Source organism: Chrysemys picta, chromosome 2 (assembly GCF_011386835.1).
Source record: "Chrysemys picta bellii isolate R12L10 chromosome 2, ASM1138683v2, whole genome shotgun sequence".
NCBI classification, from domain to species: domain Eukaryota; kingdom Metazoa; phylum Chordata; order Testudines; family Emydidae; genus Chrysemys; species Chrysemys picta.
The window spans coordinates 180,048,214-180,071,607 of record NC_088792.1 but is presented as its reverse complement, the minus strand read 5'-3'; the positions used below and the strand labels follow the sequence as shown (position 1 = coordinate 180,071,607).

Sequence of the window (23,394 nt, the reverse complement as noted above, 5' to 3'; positions counted from 1 at the left end):
TGGAGATGTAAAAATAGAGACCACTCCCTTAAAATATAACAAATTTACTGGGGAGGGGATTGTTTTTCTAATGTTGTGATGATGCAAGCTAAGTAGTTTTTATAAGGGACATCAGTAAACCTGTCCTTAGCCTAGAAATTGATGAAAGTTAAAATCACCAAAAACTACAGAAGAATGATAGTGCTGTAAAACCGTGCTCATATGCAAATGTCTAACATTGTTTTTGTCTTTCAGAATGGCGGAGACACAGGTGTTGATGGAGAGGCTGGAAAAAGCTGTAATTCGACTTGAATCATTGTTTTCAGATTCACACAGATCCATTGGAATGGAGTGTGGAGCTGTAAACGGAGTCAATGGAGGTATGAGTGGCTCTTTCAAGAACTGCATGCCTTTTTTTGGAATGCCAGATATATAGCCTGTAAGTGGAGCATGTTTTTTGTTCCAAGAGAGAAAGAACAATCCCAGCCCCTTGAGAGCTGCACATTAGCAGAAAGCAATTTTTTTCTTTTTGTAGACTCAGTTGGAAAATGTCAGGAGGCAACCTTAATCTTAATCTTAATCATACATTAGCATGCCCTAGAAAATTCAAGATTTGAACTAGTCTTAAATATATAGTCCATATTTCAAGCTTTATTGCTCTTTCTGTTTTACTGTTTATATTGTTACAGAGCACTCACAGTTGAAAATGTCTGCTGGGGCTAATTAGCAGAAGACATGAGTGTTCCTGAAAAGTCAGAACATACATTTTACTGAAGAAATCAGCAATCAGGATTTATTTTCCAGCTCCTGAATTGAATTTCACTGTGCGGAAACACTGCATTGAATAGCTTGATCCCCTTAATCACAGCTGAACTTGTTCATAAGCATTTGCTCACTAATTGCTGCCACCAGCGCAGCATTGGCCTTATTTGACACTCTCTTTCATCCTCTGCCCCCAGAAGTGCATCTCCAAAGCCCTCCAAACAGAGGAAGGAAGGCTAGGATCCCAATCTACCCACGCTTGTCTGTACCATGTTGCCAAGCCATACTTACTCACACTGTGCAGATCTTAAGTTAGACTTTTGGTTGTCTTTGACATTTCCAGGTTAAGCAAAACTGCATGAGCGAATAGTCAGACAAGAACACATGACCCACACAGAAGCTGGGAAAATAAGTAACTATTAAGAACGATGTATTTTCAAAACATAGGCTCCAATCCTGCAATGAGCTCCATGCGGGGAAGACCCCTGCATCCACAGAAAGCTCACTGCAGGATTGGAGCCATTGTTACTAAGGTCCCTGTTGTGATTATTTTAATTGCAAAGCCACATCTACCCATTACATTTGCACAACCCTGTGCCTATGGGGCCAGCTACATCAGATGGAGGATTCACCACTGGGGAAAGTGCTGCTTTTAAATCCTGGCTGGGCTGCGCAGGAACTCAACCAGCAAAGCCTGTCTGTGAGAGGTTGTAAATCAACACATCTCCCAGCTGGTCTGGCCCTGCCTGTTCTGGAGACTGCATCTGTCAGTCCCAAGTTTCCTGGAGGAGCAGGGGCTACAGGATGTTCCCTGTATGGCACTCCTGCCACAGGCAATTACCATAGATGTGAGCCCAGAACCTAGGCTGTGCTGGCAGAGTGCATAGAGCCCACATCATGTGCAGTGTCACACTCAAGCAATCCATGAGTTTGGAGAGATGTATCAGTTCTAGCAATAGTGTTCATTTTAGGCCATTGTTATCTGTGTGGTGCCATGAGCACAGCTATAAGTTATATGCCTGTGGTGGTATGTTTCAGGGCAGGTTCTCACATTCCAAATAGTCTCTATGGCTAAACATGATGGCCCAAGTTCCTCACCGGGGATGAATGTGGCTCAGTAGCATGACACAGAGTTCCCCGTCTGTTTTTATTCATGCCACTTTCCTTAACGGTGTCCCTCAAAGATGGAGGCTCTGGGCATGTTTTAAGCCACGTTATCGCTCAATAGTCAGAGCTTTACAGCTGCACCTGTTTTATAGGCTAATTAGCAGAAGACATGAGTGTTCCTGAAAAGTCTTTATTTCCTTTAAAACAGGAACTCATGTAAAAGAGTATGTGTTCTTTCATAGCAATGACCCAAATAATTTACCATTGCTTACTTCGGAATATATGTGTGATCAGTTAGGCTTGAATGTATATTGTATTCCATCTTAGTTGGTTAATATTTTTATCATACATGGCACGGGGGAGGAGAGTACACGTTTTGGTCCTGAAGATCATGGTGGCAGGCTTGCAGGAAAAACGTGCAGTTTCTGAATTACAGAGAGGTCTGCAACAAACTCTAGGATATGGTCTCAGAAATCAGCAGCTTTGCTTCCTAAAAATAGGTATAGCTGTGTTCTGACTTTCTACAGTGTTAGTGCACTTGATGGGCTGCTCTTTGAGTCTCTGTGCTCCAAAATAAAAGCTTAAAATGAGCGTGATGGAGACTGGCATGGATTTTTACAAAGAATATAAATGGGCTTTGGAAAACATTTTCTTCTCCACCATAAAAAACTTTGTGCAGTAGGTCCCACAAGAAACTTACACATAAACATTTCAAATGGATGAAAGCCCAGAAATTCCTTAGAATTAAAGGTGAGATGAAAAGTAAGTGACATAAGGAGAACAGGACAGCCTAGGCATTCCATCAAGCAGCTTAAGCTAAACACAGGCAATTCCAAGTCCTCATTGTCAAAGCTAGTGTTTTCTGTCAAAGGGCCAAAATGCTGTTACTGCAAAAAGAGCTTTCAGGGTTATTAATCAGGGTTCTGCAGTAGTGCAGTGCCAACTGGTTAAGACAGCATTGGGCAAAGCCCGGTGTCCCTTCAGAACAGGCTTTACTTTTTACCAAGTAGAGGGGAAGCTCAGGGAGAGAGGAAGGGGAGAATTTTGACCCTGATTCTGCAAAGCACTTGAGTGGCTTAAATTTACACATGTGCTGGATGAGAGCCATAGAGAGGATATATCTCCATAGAGAGGATATATAGACAGCATATCAGGGAGCGAAAAAGGGACTGGAAAATATCCAAGAAAAGATTACTTTCTCTGGCTTAAATGATATATAAGGCTATTCAGAAAGCCAGTTTGGTGTAAGAAACTGATTCTTACCTGGGTTTCCCAATAGTCAAGACAATCCACATCCAGTTTAAATAGAATCCATTGTATCAGGATACAGTAGTATACTCTATATGAAAAATCATGCTTGTATTCATCAGCTTGGTATGTTAAAAGTCACATAGTCATTGAGATTAATGATTTAGTAAAGTTAGCTTTTTTCCAGTCACTGGAGGAGGTTTTATCATTAATGGAATTTGCAGTTTTGCAAACTCAGACAATGAAACAAGGAGATTCCAATGCTGTGTTGATACTGATCGCTTAGGAACTGGTTTCCCTATATCGTAGAATTGCACTATTGCCATATTGAAGCCCCATCTTCCTAGAAATTGACATTATTTTTTAATGTCTGCCAAACAATTTATAAAGCTTCAGGAATGGGTGTGTGGAATAAACATAGCAGTGGTTCAGTACAGATTTCTTTAGGAGGATGACACTTGTTTTATGTATATTAATAGCACTGTGTCAATAAAAAGGTCTAAATCATGCTTACCTGGCCATTCTGACTTTGCAATATTGAAGAATATTTATTTTAGCACCTGTTATTTTAGCACAAAGGCAGCTAGCCACATACAGTATACAGATTACATTATTTTCACACGGCTAGCCAGGTTCCGCTGGGAGCAAAATTGTTTGGTTGTTGCTGGAAATAATGGTTATGCATTAATTTTTACTGATTTTACAAGTCAGTGAATATGGCAAAATATTACAATTTTTTCCCATTTCTACAGTATTTTTCTCTCCAGCAGCAAAGGACAGTATCACAAATTACTGACTTTATGAACCGGTTGTAATGAAATGCCTTTCTCCCAAAGGTATAGCACCGTACGTAGAAGCCTTTGACAGACTGTTAAATGGGAGCGTGGCTGAGTTTCTCAGGAATAGCAAGGTCCTTGAAGGTGATGTGAAGATACATGTGAGTATTTTCCCATTTCCCCCCAATATAACTATGGTTGTCTCTAAATACACAAAACCACCTCTACCAGTCTTGACTGTGGAGAGGGCGATAGAATTCTCATTGCTGTTGCTTTAATTATTATTAGTAGTAGTTCCCAGAGATCTTAATCAGATAGAACCACATTGTGCTAGTGGTTGTATGAACACAAAATATGATACAGTCCCTGTCCCAAACAGTTTACAATCCAAGGCAGTAATGTAGAAAAAAAAACCCTTACACATATGCCTTAGTATACACAATATGAGTAGTCCCATTGCATACAGTTCCGCAAGAGCATGAATGTTTGCAGGATTGGGGCCTAATTAAAGACGAAGTGCAACAAATGAGTAAAAAGCAATATGAAGTAAGGAGGATCCAGCACCACTAAGATCACATGAGTACAGAGGGTATTAATGTGCACAATTCGGTTCCAGATCTTAAGTTTTGGGTTTTTTTTATTTTATTCCTCATCTACTTTCTTTATTTTCAGGACTTTTGCCTATTTTGTTTTAAATTATTAAATTGTTTTTAATCTGCCCAATTTTTTATATCTATGCCTGTTTCTTTTTTCTTTTGCAATAAATTTTGTAACAAGGAATTTTTATAATGACAAAGTTAGTTCACATTGAATGTGGTCATGTTATGTGCTGAAACCTCCCTTTTGTGATCTGGGTTTTAATTTTTTTTAAACTGTCTTTTCTAAAATTCAGTGACAATATACTCCCATTTATCTGAACCCTATTATCCGAACCTCCACATTATCTTAATCCCTCCTGGTCCCCCAGCATGAGATACATAACTCTACAGCATGTATCTCATGCTGGGGGACAAGGAAGGGATTCGGATAATGAGGAGGTTCTGATAACAGCACAGAGACCCCTGGCCACGACTTTGAAGAGGAGCAGGAGGAGGAGCCCCCCGGTATGCTGCTCATGGGAGTGAGGGGAGCCCTCTGCAGCCCTGCTGTCATGGGAGTGAGTGAGCAGCACTGCAGAGGACTCCCTGGGCAGCTGCAGGGCCAGTTACACCCGTGCCCTCTAGGCGCAAGGTACAGGGAAGGCTGGGGTCCTGGCAGGGCAGAGCAGAGTCCTGTATGGGGATCTCTGCTGTGCCCAACCAAGACCGCAGCCTCCCTCCCTCACCTTGCACCTGCAGGGATCAAGTGTCACCCCGTCCGTGGCAGTGCAGGGAGCTCCCGGCCCTGGGGGAGACCACCCTGCTGCCGAATGACTGAATGGCTCCTGCCCTCGATTATCTGAACTCCCAATTACTGAGATAAAATCTGTGTCCCCCACACTGTTTGGATAATCAGGAGTATACTGTATTTTCTGTGGCAGAGGGACAAAGGATGGATTCATCTGATCACAGCTTGCAACATCCTGTCTATCCTGGTAATGTCATAAAGCTACATGCAAATGGGGGGCTCATCGCTCAAAGTCAGTTAGCTGATCTGAGTTGGGGGTGAAAGTGTATCAGGGATTTTCCCTCATCTCAATAGAGCTGTGCGTCCATGCCTTTCCCCATATGAATTAATCCTTGCCTAATTCATTGCTGCTGCTACTCTACCCCACAAACCCTGCAGCAAGGAAAACATGCAGCTTCCACTGAGTTTGCAAAGCAAGGGTATCTACTTTACTCTCACCTTACCGGCTGAGAGCATCACCTTCAAAAGACCCTTACACCCAGTCTGCTCGAGGAACAAGAGTTCGGAGGTTGCTCTCTGAACTGGGTCTCTTGTATGGTTTTATACATTATTGTCCAATAGGGTTAGAGTGCGTCGGTCAGGAAGCTCTAGCATATTGGAATGGGTCAGGAGATCAGGTGGATCCAGAGTCTGACTGTCTTTAGAAATTGCTGCAAAACTTTGCTCTTCGAAAAAGTCTTCCTACCATAAGAATGACACTCCCAACACTTCTAGCCTGAAACCCCTACCAGCAAAAAATAAAACAAAACAAGAAAAAAAGGGAGGGGACTCCTAGGTGCTATGGGAATACAAATTATAAAATAATAATAAAATATTTTTAAAAACAAAAACCAGGCCCTAAGCAGAGATTTGACCTCAAAAATAGAGAAGTGCCAGAGCCACCATGAACTTCACTATGAACTTCACTATTGCAATTGATGGGCAGCAGTATAAAACCCCATGATAAATAGGAAGACTTAGTATTGCATCCTAACAAACAAACAAAACAATGACATGGGCTAATTTACATATGGAATCCCAAATCTCCTCTATGGTAATGGGTACACTGCAAAGCCAGCCACAGAACTCTGCTAATTGAGTAAATCCACTCTAATCTGGCCACCATTTGACATACACAATTTAGTCCACTTAAAAGAATACTTAAATGAAAAGATTTAATCTTCCTGAATATGTGGGCAGTCCTGGCATATTGTGGGTGCTACTGGAATACAAATACAATAATAATAAAGAGTGTTTGTTCAGAGCTACGGAAACTATTAGCAAGTTTCCATCATATAAAGAAAATGGGATTCTGTTTGTAACCTATTAAAATATTCTGAAATTTTAGTCTCTGAATTTACAACATGAAATGCAAACCATAGTTGCCTTATGTTTCTACTTGCTGCTGCAACAACATCTGTGCTTTACCTTAACAAGCAGAACGAGGAGTGTTTTTCTTCTGGGTGTCTTATAGACCATGTGTCCTAAGCATTATGCTTGCAGCTGCTGTCTCTTTCACATAATGAGCTGAAGGGAAGATTGTATTTTGTTTCAAAAAACACCTGTTGCCTAGAAAACCTCACATACCTGATTGATCAGGATGGTAATATGAGAGAGCGCTCACAGGGGATGTTATATTATGCTAAAGAAATAAGGGATTTAACGTGATGCATTTCATGTTGATTGCTGTAAGAACGGTGTGGTTTGAGTTTCTAATGAAAGGAAGAGTACAGCTACATCTAATGTCCGCTGCAGTGCCCCACTCCTATGTTTTTCTGAGCATACTGTATGCTAGTCTTTGGAAAGAGAACAAAATAAAAAAGAGGACTGATAACTAGCTTTTGTAAGCCATGCTGAACATAACAGTGCAGTGGATTTCAGAAAGATTAGTTCACTAAAGAAGAGTTCGGCGTAGACCCAAGCCAATTAGTAGTAGAATGGTTTTGAATTCAAACTATAGCATGTCTAGTGATGATTATTTTGGGAGGTCAACTGCATTAAAATAGCTAACCACATTAAAAACCAAAAGCTAGGATTTTTGTATAGCCTATTGAAAACAAGCTATATTAAACGTTTATGGCCAGATCTTTGGCCTTGCTCTGCTCCTGTGGTGATGCATATTGGCCACAAAACTAGTGTAACTGTCTATCTGGGTATTTAATCCATGCCTCTCAGAGCCCCTGACATAGTGAGGCTGCTCTAACTTGAGTCCAAGGATGAAAAGATCCAAGGAATCAGGGGAGTGCAAAGGTGCCTCCTGGTTTAAATTGCACCTGTGGAGATATTCCAGCAGCCACAGATAGCCGGAGCAGAGTTGCATCAGCTATATCCCCTTTTGCCTGGCCATATCCCCTCCTCCCAGGACTGTGATGAGGGTGACAAAGAGCCAGCTGTGCCAGATCTATTCTACCTAGTGATTCTGTTACATTGAGGAGACTGATCAGGCAGTACAAAGGGGCCGAGGACCTGGCTTTGTCAAGTGTTCAGTAGGAGTCAGTTTGTGTTGGTTATGTGGGAGTCTGATATCCCAGGCTACGGGATGCTTTGGCTCAAGCAAATTAGAATAATGATGTTCAAGATAAGATGTACAATGTAATGATAAGAATAGAACATACAAGTAGAGAAGTCTTCTGAGGTAAGGTGTGCATACCGTAAGATTGGCATATGACAATATTTCGTAGGACACATGATGGAAAAGAATTACAGTCTCCTTGTCAAACACATTGTATGATACGTGTTACTGTATTCAAAGAATTGGTTATCTGGTTAACTCTAATCATAGTTCCCTTTCCTCACATTCCAACTTATTTAGTCCATAGAGGAAAAGGTTACTGGTCTCTCTTCACTTCCAGGTTCTACTGTTTCTGCCAGAGAAACAGTCTGCAGTCCCTAGTGGCACAAAGTGTATCTGAAAAGTGGTTGCAGTGTCTCAAGACACTTCCTCATCCCTCCCCCCTCTCCCCTCCAGCAGGGGTCCTGGAGCCATCCCGGAAGAGGCATGGAGTATGCCCACAGGCTGTGCTGATTTAGCCAATCCTTTGAGCAGCCTCTGCTTGTAGGGCTCCTATGGAGCCCTGGCTGTCCTTCAAAGCTGCCTTCCCTTGGCAGTACCCCTGGGATGAAGCTGTCCCTGCTGGCATGCAGGGGAGGGGATGGGGTGATTTTTATACATACATACACGAGCAGAAATTAATCAACCCCCCTGTATATTGTGTGTGACATTTAAATTGGGTTTCTGTGTAGTTTCTTGAGAAGAAAGATCTTGAAGTCATTATGGATAGTCCTCTGAAAACATCCACTTCATGTGCAGTGGCAGCCAAAAAAGCTATCAATGTTAGGAATTGTTAGGAAAGGGATAAATAACAAGACAGAAAATATCATAATGCCTCTATATAAATCCCTGGTACTCCCACATCTTGAATATTGCATGCAGTTCTGGTTGCCTCATCTCAAAAAAGATCTATTAGAATTGGAAAAGGTACAGAGAAGGGCAACAAAAATGATTATGGATATGGAACAGTTTCTGTATGAGGAGAGATTACAAAGACTGGAACTGTTCGGCTTGGAAAAGAGATGATGAAGGGGATACATATCCAAGGTCTATAAAATCATGAATGGCATGGAGAAGATGAATCAGGAAGTGTTATTTACTCCACATCACACAAGAACTAGGGGTCATCCAATGAAATTAATAGACAGAAGGTTTAAAACAAACAAAAGGAAGTACTTCTTCACACAACACAGAGTCAGCCTGTGAAACTTGTTGCCAGGGGGTGTTGTGAAGGCCAAAAGTATAATGGTATTCAAAAAAGAATTAAATAAGTTCATGGAGGATAGGTCCATCAATGGCAGTTAGCCAAGATAGTCAGTGATGCAACCCCATGCCCTAGGTGTCCCTAGCCTTTGACTTCCAGAAGCTAGGGGTGAACGATGGGATGGACCACTTGATGACGGTCTGTTCTGTTCATTCCCTCTGAAGCACCTGGCATTGGCCACCGTCGGAAGACAGGATACTGGGCTAGATTGACCATTGGTCTGATCCCATATAGCCGTTCTTATGTTCTAGGAAGGTCTTGTAGTTAAGACACTGGCCTGGGACTTAGAAGATCTGAGTGCAGTTCCTAGCTCTTCCACAGATTTTTTGTGTGACCTTGGGTAAGTCACTTAGGCTCAGATACTCAAAGGTATTTAGGTGCCTAACTCCCAATAAAAATAAATGGGAGTTAGGTGCCTACATACCTTTGAGGATCTGGGCCTTAATCTCTGTTCCTCATCTGTAAAATGGGGATAATAATCCTTCTCCCCCACATACTTTCTCTATTTAGATTTTAGATAGTTCAGGCAGGGACTCTCTTTTGCTGTGCATATACACAGCACTTAGCACAATGGGTCCCCAATCTCAATAGAGGCCGCTAAGCACTACTCCAGGGCTGGAGCACCCATGGAAAAAATTAGTGGGTGCTCAGCACCCACTAGCAGCCAGCTCTACCTTTACCCCCAGGACCTCCTGTCCGCCGGCAGCCCTGCCAATCAACTCCTCCCCCTCTCTCCCAGCGACTAATGCGAGAAACATAGTTCTGTGGGAGACAGACAAGATTGTCCATGATCTTTGCAGGTTGTTGTATCCTTGCTTTGTGCTGTTCGCATTTTTCACAGAAGGTATTAATGCGCCTTGCTTCAAAGCAGTTAATGGTGACATGACATATCTGCAGCCATCTTGCTCTGTCGTGGGCTGTTGCTTCCCAGTTGTTGGAATCAACCTGATATACTTTCACGTTTGACTTCAGTGTGTCTTTATATAATTTCTATTGGCCACCACGAGAACAGGTACCTTGCATTAGATGACCATAAAATATGGCCCTAAGTATTCTCAAGTTGACAATAGAACGAGATGCCCAGACTAATGCAGCTGAGCATTTATGAGCATGCTTTGAATGCCAGACATCTGACAACGATTCAGGATTTTGATATTGGGAATCTTGCCCCACCATTTGCAAATGGACCAAACGCAGCACATGTGGAACTGATCAAGTTTCCAAATCATTAATAATAATTAGACTAAGATAAGGTAACTTTATTTTTCTTCATGTTGGTAACTACTATAAACAAAATAAGTAATAATCTACATCTGTTCATGACAAGCATTTTACTGAAAGATATGACACTCCCTGTACTCAAATCATCTATCCTTTACAGGGAGATGTGTAGAAATAGACAATGGACTTTCATGGTCATGATTTTTCAACAGGATCTCCTCTCTATGATGGGCAGAAAACACTGTTACAATTTATATTGCCTAATTTAACCATGCACTATCAAACCTATTATTTGGCTGATTCCTCATTAACAAGGCAATGTGCTTACAGGGCAGCAGAATGCACATGTGTACTCTCATGTTGATCTTGCTGTGCCCACAGGCTGTGTGGTTTCAGGCATTGTGCTAAAAGTTGAGTCAGGACTCAAAGTAGAGAATGATGTCAGTCTGCCCAATGAGAAGCATGCAGCGGGGCTGTCTCTCAGCTGTTGAAAGCAAACACTAGATAGAACCGTTTTTAGGGTAGGGAAACAACAGAGCAAAAGAAAAAATAATGAAGCAAAAATATTTTTAAAATATCCAAAATACACTTTCATAAAATAAAGAGAAAATTAAATAAAAAATAGTCTTAATGTAATGTTGATTGAAAAAAATTAAATATTAAAAAAATCCAGAAATTCTCAAAGTTCCCAATGCAATACCAACATTAACGTTTGGAATTTCCTGACTTTTGATTGCTTGGAAACAGCTCCCATTGAAGTCAAACAGAATCTTTCTGTTAATTTTAATAGAAAATTGGATTGGGTTCTTTGTTGGAAAGGTTACCTTAATATTGCAGTAATGCCAGTTTTAGCTTAAAAAGGAGGAGAAAAAAAGTCCAACAGACAATGCTTAAAAATCTTGGGAAATGGTGCCCAGCATGCCTAGCTGTGCATTGCTGGCACCAGAAGCATGCACCTGTAAGTTTTAAGGGGGGGGGGGGGAATTCTACTGGGAGTGCTCCAGATGGCATTTAAGTCAAGTCAGAACATTAAGAACCCACAGACAAAAATAGTCAATCTATCAACAATTCTATACAACAACCTGCTTCCTTAGGCTTGGATTCTGCATAAATTTACACACATGCTTAAGCATTTACATTGTCCCACTGAAACCACTGGGACTGCTTGAGGGAGGCAGTAAGGTTAAACACATGCATAAGCGTTTGTAGGATCATGACCTTAGACTGTAAGCCTCTCAGGGCAGGGACAGTGTCTTCTGTGTTTGTACAGCACTGGATATTGTGGGATCCTTATCTCAAAATGGATATTGACAAAATAGGGAAGGTTCAGACAGAGGCAGATTAAGGTTTTGTGGGGCCCTGGCCAGAGCAAGTGGGGGGGCCCTCCCAATGGTCCCGCCCCCGTTCCGCTCCTTCTGCTTGTGGCCCCGCCCCTGGCCCCACACCATTCTGCCCCGCCCACTGCGGCCCCTGTTTGTTCCTTTCTGCCACCCCCCACTGTGGCCCCAAGACTGGAGAACTCTGTTCCCTTGCCACGGCCCTGGGGCCGCAGTGGGGAGTGAGAACTCCCCCAGCCCTGAGGCTGTGGCAGGGAGTCAGAGCTCCTCCATCCTGGGGCTGCAGCCAGGGTCTGGGTGCTGGGAGCTTCTTCTGTCGGGGATTAGGGTCAGGGTGTTGCACACGCACTGCAGAAGACAGCTGTAGGGTTGCCTTCCAAGGAGTCCATTCTAAGCCCCAGGATAGGGGGCTTGGCAGGGGTGGCACTGCAGCAGGCAGACTTTGGAGGTTCACAGCCATTAGGACAACGGTTCCCAAACCTTTTCCCTGCATGACCCCATTTTCAGATGTATTGTTTCCTATGACCCCAGACAGTCTGAAGGATGCCATTTTAAAACCGTGTCCTTGAACAGCATCACCTTGTAGGTGCAAGATCAGGCTGCATTTTTGTTCTACGCACCAATGGTGTTCACCCTGGAGTGTGATCTCGCATACACCATACATACGAGGTCATGCTGTACGGAGGATTCCATTTTACAATCCTGCGCACTCAGGATTGCTAACGGAGCGACCCCACTAGAGGTCACGGTTCATAGTTTGGGAGCCACTGCAGTACGGCAGTCCTCCTTAAAGCTCTTCTTTGCTGTGATGCCTGTCAAAAAAAATTGACAATGGTGAGGCTGCTTCGTGTTCTGAGACCACTGCATATCATGCTGACCAGTACTGTCTCATTGTTTCCTTGCACTCCCCTATCTGTCTGCATGTACCTATTGCTTGTTTCTTGTCTTATACTTAGATTATAAATTCCTTGGGGCATCTTTTTTTCCCTGTGTTCGTAGAGCGCCTAGCGTAGTGGGGTCCTTGTCCATGACTAGGGCTCCTAGGAGCTATGGTAAAATAAATAATAATAAGTCCTGAGAGGCCATACCTTAGACAGCCCCAAGGCTAACTTATGCTGGGGACCTCTTCAGCCCCAGACAGCCCAAGATTGGGAGAGTGCAAAGGTGGGTTAAAGCTGCCATAGCCATCCATCCTTCTAGGATGGGAGTTCTGTGCCTGTCACAGTGCTAGCAGACTCCTATGGAGTCCTCACCAAAATAGAAGCTGCCCTGATCCAGCAGAAAATCTGAGGGAGAATGGCAGAATCAGTATTACCTGCCCTCCCCATCAGGGCGAGCTCCCCGCATCAAGCTATAGTTGACAGCTTCTTGCACCATTGAATCTGTCCCATGGTTTTAATTTCTCTCACAATGAAGGAGAATGTATTATTATTTTTTATCTCAGAGCTGTAGTGCTACAGTTCTGAGCCCAGTTTTTCAAGTTGAGAATAATATACCCCTCAGTGTCCATTTTTACAACTTTTCCTCTGATGCTAAACAGTGGTTCCCCTCTCTTATGTTTGATTGAAGTTATTTGTTTACAGGCTGTGAACAAGCTTTTTCATTAATTTTCAATCTCATTTTCTCCAGGAACCACGTGCCCTCACTGCCCTGCATAACTCCTTTCTCCCCTTCCCCCTCCCCCCACCCCCCTTTTTTTTTTGTAGTTGGTGGCTGCAACTGTTTGAGTCGCATAGAAATGCTGGGTTTGGAAACTGGGGGTTATTCATTGCAGTCAGCAGATATGCAAACAATGAGTTCAGAATCTGGCTCTTCAGTTAGTTTCTAGAAAAAAGGAGTTCAATGAATAATGAGCATTAACAAGGCACAAGAGAAACTGATGTGCAGTTTGAATGTTGTTTTAAATAATCTGGGAGTGATGTTGCAGGAGGGGGGAGCGACTGGTGTTGTAAATGTGCATTTGCCTCTCTTTGTTCAGATTGAAGCATATTATCAGTATGTCCAGTTTCATGAATGCTGGAGAGTTAATTTGGATGGAACAATCCTGTTGTTGCTAACTTCTGTTATCATATGACATCATAAACTAAACTATGTCACTTCATAATCAATCTGAACTGTGCACACATACACACAAAAACACCATTGGGTAATGCCAGAATTTATTTAGTTATTTACAAATTTAATTTCACATTTCTCCCCAACTCCTGGAGGTGCAGTAAAATAGATTGGTGCAGGGTCTTGAAGTCAGTAGTTAAGTCTGAAATCTTTTTATAGCCTCCTATTTAAAGAATGACCTTAGGCCAAATTCTGCTCTCAGTTATATCACTGTGAACCTGGAATAAATCAATTTAATTCAATGGAGTTACTTTGAATTTACACCTGGTATAACTGAGGACAGAATTTAGTCTCATGAGCTTATTCTTATAAAATACCTGTTTAACAGAGACCAAGGGTGGTTGCAAAACTGCATATTTAATACCTTTCTTTGCAATCGATACTAAAAATTAAATCAGAGCCCAAAATATTCAAACATGGTGCCTAAAAGTAGACCCCTACATTCATATTTAATGAATAGGGGCTGGTCTACACTACAAACTTGCATTGGCACAGCTGCATTGATGCAGCTGCACTGCTGTAGCACTTCTGGTGAAGACACTCTACGCCAGGGGTAGGCAACATATGGCACGCATGCCAAAGGCGGCACGCGAGCTCATTTTCAGTGCCACTCACGCTGCTCGGTCCTGGCTAACGGTCCGGGGGGCTCTGCATTTTAATTTAATTTTAAATTAAGCTTCTTAAACATTTTAAAAACCTTATTTACTTTACATACAACAATAGTTTAGTTATATATTATAGACTTATAGAAAGAGACCTTCTAAAAACGTTAAAATGTATTACTGGCACACGAAACCTTAAATCAGAGTGAATAAATGAAGACTCGGCACACCGCTTCTGAAAGGTTGCCGACCCCTGCTCTAAGCTGATGGGAGAGAGCTCTCCCATTGACTTAAAAACTCCACCTCTGTGAGAGGTGGTAGCTATGTCGGGAGAAGCTCTCCCACCAACATAGTGCTATCTACACAGAGGTGTTAAGGTCAATATAACTATGTTGCTCAGGGGTGTAGATTTTTCACACCCCGAGCGATGTAGTTATACCTAAGTAAGTTTGTAGTGTCGACCTGGCCCTAGATAACTGGCCTGCTTTAGTGCTTTTCAGAGATCCTGAGCACCCGCAACTCCAAGTCAATGAGAACCCTGGATACACAGCACCTCTGAAAGTCAGGCCACTCTTTAGCAGAAGGTACCTAAATATAGTTTTAAATGCCTTAACTTTAAACACCTACATTTGTAAATTTTGGCCTGGGAGTCTTCCAAAACCATATAAATGGAAATCAAATACAAAGGAGCCAGGATTCTGACACCATTACTCACGTTGAATGGTATCACTGATTTCAATAGGACAACTCACAGAGAAAGTTGGGTAAGGGTGTCAGAATCTAGACCTAGGTATATAGAAAATATAACGTACACATGACTGAACAACGTAAGAATTCATTTGTCATGGATTTCTTTCTGAAGATAATACAAACGAGAAAAAATGAGCAATTATCTATTCTTTGTACTGAGGCATTTTGACAGATTTGTGATTATATAGAGAAAACCTCATCCCCTGTGTGTTGTCTTTCAGTTGGGCCTTTGGAGATCAGGAAGCCCAGTGAAGGTAGCAAAAAGAATATTTATGAAGAGAAACCTCAAAGAATGCCGTAACCTTTCAACTTTACACACGTAATAGCTGAAGTTCACAGAACTTCTTTTGACTAAGTCTTCTCACAAAGACATGTTAAACTACAAATACAAGTGTCTGCAAATCATCTAATATTGGATTTCAGAGAAACCAATTGATCTGGGAAGCAGAGGAGGAAGTGCCACTGCTATTGCATATCATTCCCCACCTGCCTCCAAAACTCATTGAAGCCCCTCCACGGGAGTTTTGATTAACTGTTGACCTCATCTTGGAGGGTCTATAGGTTTGGGTGAAATATCTATTTGCTAAGGATGCTTCTGGAAATAATAATGGAGGTTACTGAAGCTGTAACAGCAAGTAGAAGAACTAAAATATATGTACTAAAAATAGACTTGGCTATAGATTTTAAGCATTTAGTGTTAGAGACTTAGAGTGAAGCCTAGTAGAAGTCGGTATTATGTACTTTCCAGAAGGTCATGAAATTTAGCAATATGTATCTTGTGATAGGTAGCAATGTATTGTATAGCAAACAGGTAAACTACAAAAGAATATATGATAGCATTTTAGGGGCTTTTTGCAATAAGAGCTAATGGCATTGCTATATCAAAACTATTGGAAAAGGGACTGACACAAATGGTTGGGTTAACTGTCTGAAATTGTTATTCCTTGACTTTAGCAAAGCTTTTGATACGGTCTCCCACAGTATTCTTGCCGCCAAGTTAAAGAAGTATGGGCTGGATGAATGGACTGTAAGGTGGATAGAAAGCTGGCTAGATCGTCGGGCTCAACGGGTAGTGATCAATGGCTCCATGTCTAGTTGGCAGCCGGTTTCAAGCGGAGTGCCCCAAGGGTCGGTCCTGGGGCCGGTTTTGTTTAATATCTTTATTAATGATCTGGAGGATGGTGTGGACTGCACTCTCAGCAAGTTTGCAGATGACACTAAACTAGGAGGCGTGGTAGATACACTAGAGGGTAGGGATCGGATACAGAGGGACCTAGACAAATTAGAGGATTGGGCCGAAAAAAACCTGATGAGGTTCAACAAGGACAAGTGTAGAGTCCTGCACTTAGGACGGAAGAATCCCATGCACTGCTACAGACTAGGGACCGAATGGCTAGGTAGCAGTTCTGCAGAAAAGGACCTAGGGGTCACAGTGGACGAGAAGCTGGATATGAGTCAACAGTGTGCTCTTGTTGCCAAGAAGGCTAACGGCATTTTGGGCTGTATAAGTAGGGGCATTGCCAGCAGATCGAGGAACGTGATCGTTCCCCTTTATTCGACATTGGTGAGGCCTCATCTGGAATACTGTGTCCAGTTTTGGGCCCCACACTACAAGAAGGATGTGGAAAAATTGGAAAGAGTCCAGCGGAGGGCAACAAAAATGATTAGGGGTCTGGAGCACATGACTTGTGAGGAGAGGCTGAGGGAACTGGGATTGTTTAGTCTCCAGAAGAGAAGAATGAGGGGGGATTTGATAGCAGCCTTCAACTACCTGAAGGGGGGTTCCAAAGAGGATGGAGCTCGGCTGTTCTCAGTGGTGGCAAATGACAGAACAAGGAGCAATGGTCTCAAGTTGCAGTGGGGGAGGTCCAGGTTGGATATCAGGAAAAACTATTTCACTAGGAGGGTGGTGAAACACTGGAATGCGTAAACCTAGGGAGGTGGTGGAGTCTCCTTCCTTGGAGGTTTTTAAGGCCCGGCTTGACAAAGCCCTGGCTGGGATGATTTAGCTGGGAATTGGTCCTGCTTTGAGCAGGGGGTTGGACTAGATGACCTCTTGAGGTCCCTTCCAACTCTGATATTCTATGATTCTATGAAATGTAATTAGGGTCAACTGGAATACCAAATATGCATAGGGGTCTGAGTCTTAATGAGATATGGTCCTGGATATATGTGGGAGGGCGGAATTGAAAAAGGTGTAGGAAAGGTTGTCAAACTTATCCATAGCTGGGACACCAGGATGATCACATGCGGTAACAGGATAGGAAGCCTGGCCCAGCACCATCCTCTTGTGGAGAGCTCCAATGATGGTTTCTTCCATCTTTATTTCTAATGGTCTCCTCCATAAGGTTGCAAGTGTGCACAATGTAAGATTGTAAATATGAACTATGTAGGAAACCACTTTACTGTATTTATTGTTATGTGCATTGATTTTTCTGTTATTTCAATTATATTTGTATATATTAACTAAAGTTCAAAGTTTCCATGTGCACTTCACCAATTTCAGCTTCTTAATTAACTCTAAGTAGCCACCTTAATAAAGAACTTGTTGTTTGTGATAGTTGCACATTGTACCCTAGATTAATCCCAGGTTACAGGGAGTTGGCCAGGGCCTGAATGTGTTGGAAGGGAGCAGGCTGGAGGTGGGAGCACATAGAACAGAGGAATGGCTGCTCTTCACATCAGCATGACCTCTCCTGAGTTTCTCCTCTACGGGTTGGAATCTTTTCTTAGAAAGGTTTCTGCGGCAGTGGCTGGTGAGGGATTACATAGCAGCACAGTTCTTGTGGAAGCTAACCTGTCAGGAAATGATGAGAGCCATAGAATCGTAGAACTGGATGGGATCTCAAGAGGCCATCTAGTCCAGTCCCCTGCGCTCATGGCAGAACTAAGTATTATCTAGACCATTCCTGACAGGTGTTTGTCTAACCTGCTCTTAAAAATCTCCAATGATGAAGATTTCACAACCACCATAGGCAATTTATTCCAGTGCTTAACCACCAACAGTTAGGAAGTTTTCCTAATGTCCAACCTAAACCTCCCTTGCTGCAATTTAAGCCCATTGCTTCTTATCCTATCCTCAGAGGTTAAGGAGAATATTTTTTTCTCCCTCCTCCTTGTAACACCTTTTATGTACTTGAAAACTGTTATCATGTCCCCTCTCAGTTTTCTCTTCTCCAGACTAAACAAACCCAATTTTTTCAGTCTTCCCTCCTCACAGGTCATGTTTTCTAGACCTTTAATCATTTTTGTTGCTCTTCTCTGGACTTTCTCCAATTTGTCCACATCTTTCCTGAAATGTGGTGCCCAGAACTAACACAATACTCCAGTTGAGGCCTAATCAGCATGGAGTAGAGCGGAAGAATGAACCAGTGCAGAGCACAGGGTCTCTGTGCGAATGACTCTAGACCCTTTGGTTTCTCTGAGATCTCTGTGGATCTCAGGTGATCTGCTAATTTTGGGGTCCATGCCCCTGTTCATTCTGCGGAGGTAAGCCCAGCCCCTGGGAAAGATACCACATAAACATTATGAGGAAAAGCTCATTGGGTTTTCAATCCCCTATATGAGTAATTCCCTAATACAGGACAATCAGGCCCTCAAAAGAAAAAATAGAAGTCTGCACTCAGGTTTCCATGGGGAAGTGAACCTGAGTTAATGATGCTCATTCCTTCTGCTTAAAGTCTTTGAGCTGCTTGGAACTGGGGCTAAATGGTTTTTTTTAATGACTTGCTTTTAATCTGTCCCCGGCATACACATGATTTTCATTCACTTCAGCGGGAACTGCATGCTTGCATGTGGGGATGGAATTTGGGTCCCTGTAATGCAAATGACTCTAGACTAAACTATTTGAATATTTGTGGGAAATAAGAAGGCATTGGGTACAGCAGTTTCCATTCCATATTAACCTGTTGGGGTAGTGGTAGTTTTTTTCCTCTCTTTATTCCCCTTTCACTGAACTGGCTGCCATTCTAGCCCACAACATCCAGTCAGAAAGAAGAGAGACATAACCTTTCCCAAGATGCTGTCTATGCTGCTCTGTTGATGTATTTGCAGGCTGTGATGCATCTGTCCATCCATCCTTTTCAACCTGCTATCCTCAGGAATGATTCCAAACAAATCACACTGGTGTCATGTTTACTCCCTATAACCTTTGACATGGGGTTCGGAGGTTATTCCTTCAAATTTTGTTAAATGATTTCTGCTTGGAAAATCACATGCTATTCTTGGTGGTCACTATTTTATAGCATTAGCATTTCACCTCAGGAATCGTGGTCTCAAATCATAGGTGGGTCACGAATGAAATAGCTATTTGCCCTTATCCATATCACAGAACTCATATTATTTGCCATGATAGACAGATTTTCTTTAGTAAGAAAAACTGAGGACTAGAATGGCAGGATAGTGTATATTAGTAGTGAAGCAATCTCTTGTACTGTGTAGGAAAGCACTGTAAGTGACTCTAGCTGTTGCCATCAGGTTCAGTTTTATGATCATCAGAAATTATACATTGTATAATGTGACTTTCAGAGCACAAACTTCTGCAAGGTTGAGAATTAATTTTGAATATATCAACCAAAATATTATCTCAGTAAATAAGCCTCATGGGTCAGATCCTGAGCTGGTGTAAATTGTCATACCTTCATTGGCTTAAACTGAACTACAACAGTTTACACGAGGTGAGGATCTGCGCCCTTGTACTCTGCAGCGAGATGAATCTAAATCCTGTAACCAGGCTCCTGCAGCATGCATGGTGCTGAACTTAAAGAGCAAACTTAAATTCTGCAGCATTTTCAAACAAATTGAAAAATAGAGGGTATTTTTTTTAAAACGTACTTAAAAAGTGAACATGACTCTTAATTACGTAAGGATCCCCCGGGCCATTTATTTTCATAATTAAATTTTATTTATTTTGTTTGCTGCTCTAGAGTTGTCATTTATCGATGTGTTGCAGATTTTTGTATGGACAACTTAAAATTTCATTGTAGAAGTTGAGGAGACTGGAGGTGGAGAGATCGGCAGATTGCTATTGTGCCAGGGACATTTTGCAGTCAAGAACTGTAAGAGAGGACCTGGGTGTTCAGGGCCCAGGAAAGAGTTGAGATTTTTGGCTCTGTTTTTTTCATTCTCCCTAGTGAACCAAGGCACAGGCCATTTGAATTGTTTTGGGAGGGTTTGGACTCCTTGTTTCTCACCACCGCAAGACTTGACAGCAATCAAGTGTTTGCCACTTGTCATTCCTTCCCTATTTGAATGGGCCTTTTAGACAGCCAAAATTTCCTCTCTCTTTTAAACATATATACACACTGCTCCTTTGCTCCCTGTATTTGTATACAGACCTGCCCTTCTAGGGGCCCCCACGAGTCCCTCTCTTCCCTCCCCCTGCAGGGAGCTGCTCCCGCCCCAAGACCCTTTTTGGCAAAGCTGGGCATTTATCCCATTTGCTCTTGCCAACCGATGATGGACAAATGCCCAGTTTTGCCAAAAAAGTCAGGACGTCCAGGGCAGGGCTTAAAAAGGGGACTGTCCTGGCCAAAATAAGACGTATGGTCACCCTAGACTGTAATAAAAGCTGCCCAAGGAGCCTGGGCAGCTGTGGGGAACCTGCCCTGGGCGAGGAGCCGGGGTGCCTGAAAGCAGCCCCCAGCCCATGTCCCAGCCTCCCAGGGTGCACTGTCCAGGACAGGTGGAGGGTCCAGGGCTCCCCACAGCAGACCAGGCTCCCTGGGCAGCTCTTACCACAGCCCGGCTTCTGGCCAGGCCAGGAGGCAGGGCAATGGGGGGAAGGGGAGGAGCAGGGGACAGGGCTCCATGGTGTGGTTTGTGGGCGGGGGGCAATGTTATTTGTGCCCAGGGCCCCAATAAATCTTAATCCACCTCTGTCAAGGCCCCAAATGATGAAGCTGAATAAATAGTGTCCAGACATCCTGGGCCTCAACAAAACTCCCATGCAATCAGTGTCTGCCCTCCCTCGCCTGGGCTTAAACTCCTAGTCCTTCCCCAGGACCCTGTCCCTTGTACAGGAGAGCAGGCTCCAGGGTAATTCCCTGATCTTTTTCCCCAGTAGCTCTCTACTGCTTCCCTCACCAGGGGACTCTGGGAAGCTCCATGTAGCTCTCCCAGAGAGCTTCCACCAGTATACATGTACAGCCACGCATTCACTGTCCTAACTACTGCAAGGCTCTTTATAGAGGCCAGGTATTCTCTCTGAGGCCCCATTGAAAGGCAGCTAATTAATCACAGGTGAACTGTACCCATTCCCTCTTAACTGGGCCAGTCATCCTATGACAGGATCCTTGCTATCCCTGGCTGGACAGGATATATAAGGAAGAAAAAACTGGGTCATAGGGGAAGAAGACTGTGGCCTCTTTCTCCTTGGCTGGTTGAGGCAGAAAAAGCCTGGGGATGGTGAGCAGCATTTTTCAGCTGAGTTGTTATTTTGTGTTGTTTATCTCCTTTGTTATAAACTATCTACCATGCAGGGACTGGGGCATGGAGTTTGCTTCCCTTTCTTGCCTGCTGGAACAGCCCATCAGCCTACAGCACTCATATTCCCAAACTCAAGGTGCAGGTATGAAATGTATACAAATACAGAATTTATAGTTTGCAAAGATAATAAAGAACAAACATTGCCCCAAAACAAAGTGAATTACCACCACCACCCCTAAAGCCTGAGAGAAGGGATGGACTTACCATTCCCTAGGGCCATGTCTGCACTACAGAACTGAACTGTTCATAACTGAATTGGTTCAAGCACAAATGGCTCAGCGTGACCCTATCAGTTCACATTCTGAACCAATGAAGCTTTGCCCAGTGTCCAAACTAGCACTATTCTAACCAGTTCAATTGCAGTATACTCCCTAGGCATCACTCCCAGAGTTCCTGGCACCACTACTAGAGCAGTGCATTCAGGGAGATGTTCAGTGGTGGACAAACGTAAGAAAGGCCATGCCGGATCAGACCATTGGTCCAGTATTCTGTCTTCTGACAGTGGCTGGTGCCAGATTCTTCAGAGTGAATGAACAGAATAGGGCAATTATTGAGTGATCCATCCCCTGTCATCTAGTCCCAGCATCTGGCAGTCAGAGGATTAGGGGCAATGAGTTTCACAGGTTGTCTTTGCATTATGTGAAGAAGTACTTCCTTTTGTTTGTTTTCAACCTGCTGCCTATTAATTTCATCGGGTGACCCTTGGTTCTTGTGTTATGTGAAGGGGTAAATAACACTTCCTTATTCACTTTTTCCACGCCATTCATGATTGTGTAGACTTCTGTCACATCTCCCCTTAGCCATCTCTTTTCGGACAGTCCCAGTCTTCTTAATCTCTCCTCATAGGGAATCTGTTCCAAACCCCTAATAATTTTTGTTGCCTCTCTCTGTACTTTTTCCAATTCTAATACACCGCTACCTCGATATAACGCGACCCGATATAACACGAATTCGGATATAACGCAGTAAAGCAGCGCTCCGGGGGAGGGCGGGGCTGCGCACTCCGGTGGATCAAAGCAAGTTCAATATAACACGGTTTCACCTATAACGCGGTAAGATATTTTGGCTCCCGAGGACAGCGTTATATAGAGGTAGAGGTGTATATATATTTTTGAGATGGAGTAACTGCATGCAGAACTGCATGCAGTATTCAAAGTGTGGGTGTACCAGGGATTTATACAGTGGTATTGTGATATTTACTGTCTTATTATCTATCACTTTCCTAATGGCTCCTAACATTCTGTTAGTTTTTTTGACTGCTGGTTCACATTGAGTGGATGCTTTCAGATCGGGTGACCAGATAGCAACTGAGAAAAAATGGGACAGGGAGTGGGGGATAATAGGCGCCTATATAAGAAAAAGTCCCAAAAATGGGACTGTCCCTCTAAAAACGGGACATCTGGTCAACCTACTTTCAGAGAACTATCTATGATGACTCCAAGATCTCTTTCTTGAGTGGTAACAGCTAATTTAGACCCCATCATGAGGGTGCTCTGTGGGAGAGTGGTTTGAACCACTATGATTAGGGCAGTGGTCTCCATCTACACTGGCATTAAAACAATGCAGTCGTTTAGACTGGCTAACAGGAAATTTAATCCAAAACGGAAGTTTAACCATTCGGAGCACTTTTGTATGTGGACATGAGATATTTTACAAGTCTGCTAGGGGAACTAAACGTTCTTTGAACACTAAAATTCTCTAGAGTAGACAAGGCCTTACTTGGCTGGATAAGGGAGAGAAGTGAATTCCTTAATCAAGGACCCTCTGCTGAGAACACGCCGCCACCAGCCACTGTGAAAATACATGTATCCTCCAGATGTTGCAAACATAT

At 43.0% G+C, this 23,394-nt stretch overlaps 1 protein-coding gene across 2 annotated transcripts in view; it reads left to right on the top strand.

The window, feature by feature from the left end:
• The first annotated feature begins 210 nt into the window (after positions 1-210).
• Positions 211-23,394, top strand: part of LOC135981641 (adenylyl cyclase-associated protein 2-like) — a 77,526-nt gene continuing 54,342 nt past the window's right edge. The window contains exons 1-2 of one of the 2 annotated variants that reach the window (XM_065585009.1): positions 211-359; positions 3,933-4,033. In XM_065585009.1, coding sequence (XP_065441081.1) covers positions 236-359; positions 3,933-4,033 — 225 coding nt within the window. In that variant the 5' untranslated portion in view covers positions 211-235. Of the gene's footprint in view, positions 360-783; positions 1,003-3,932; positions 4,034-23,394 lie in introns of those variants that run through there. The other variant, XM_065585011.1, reaches the window with a different exon arrangement.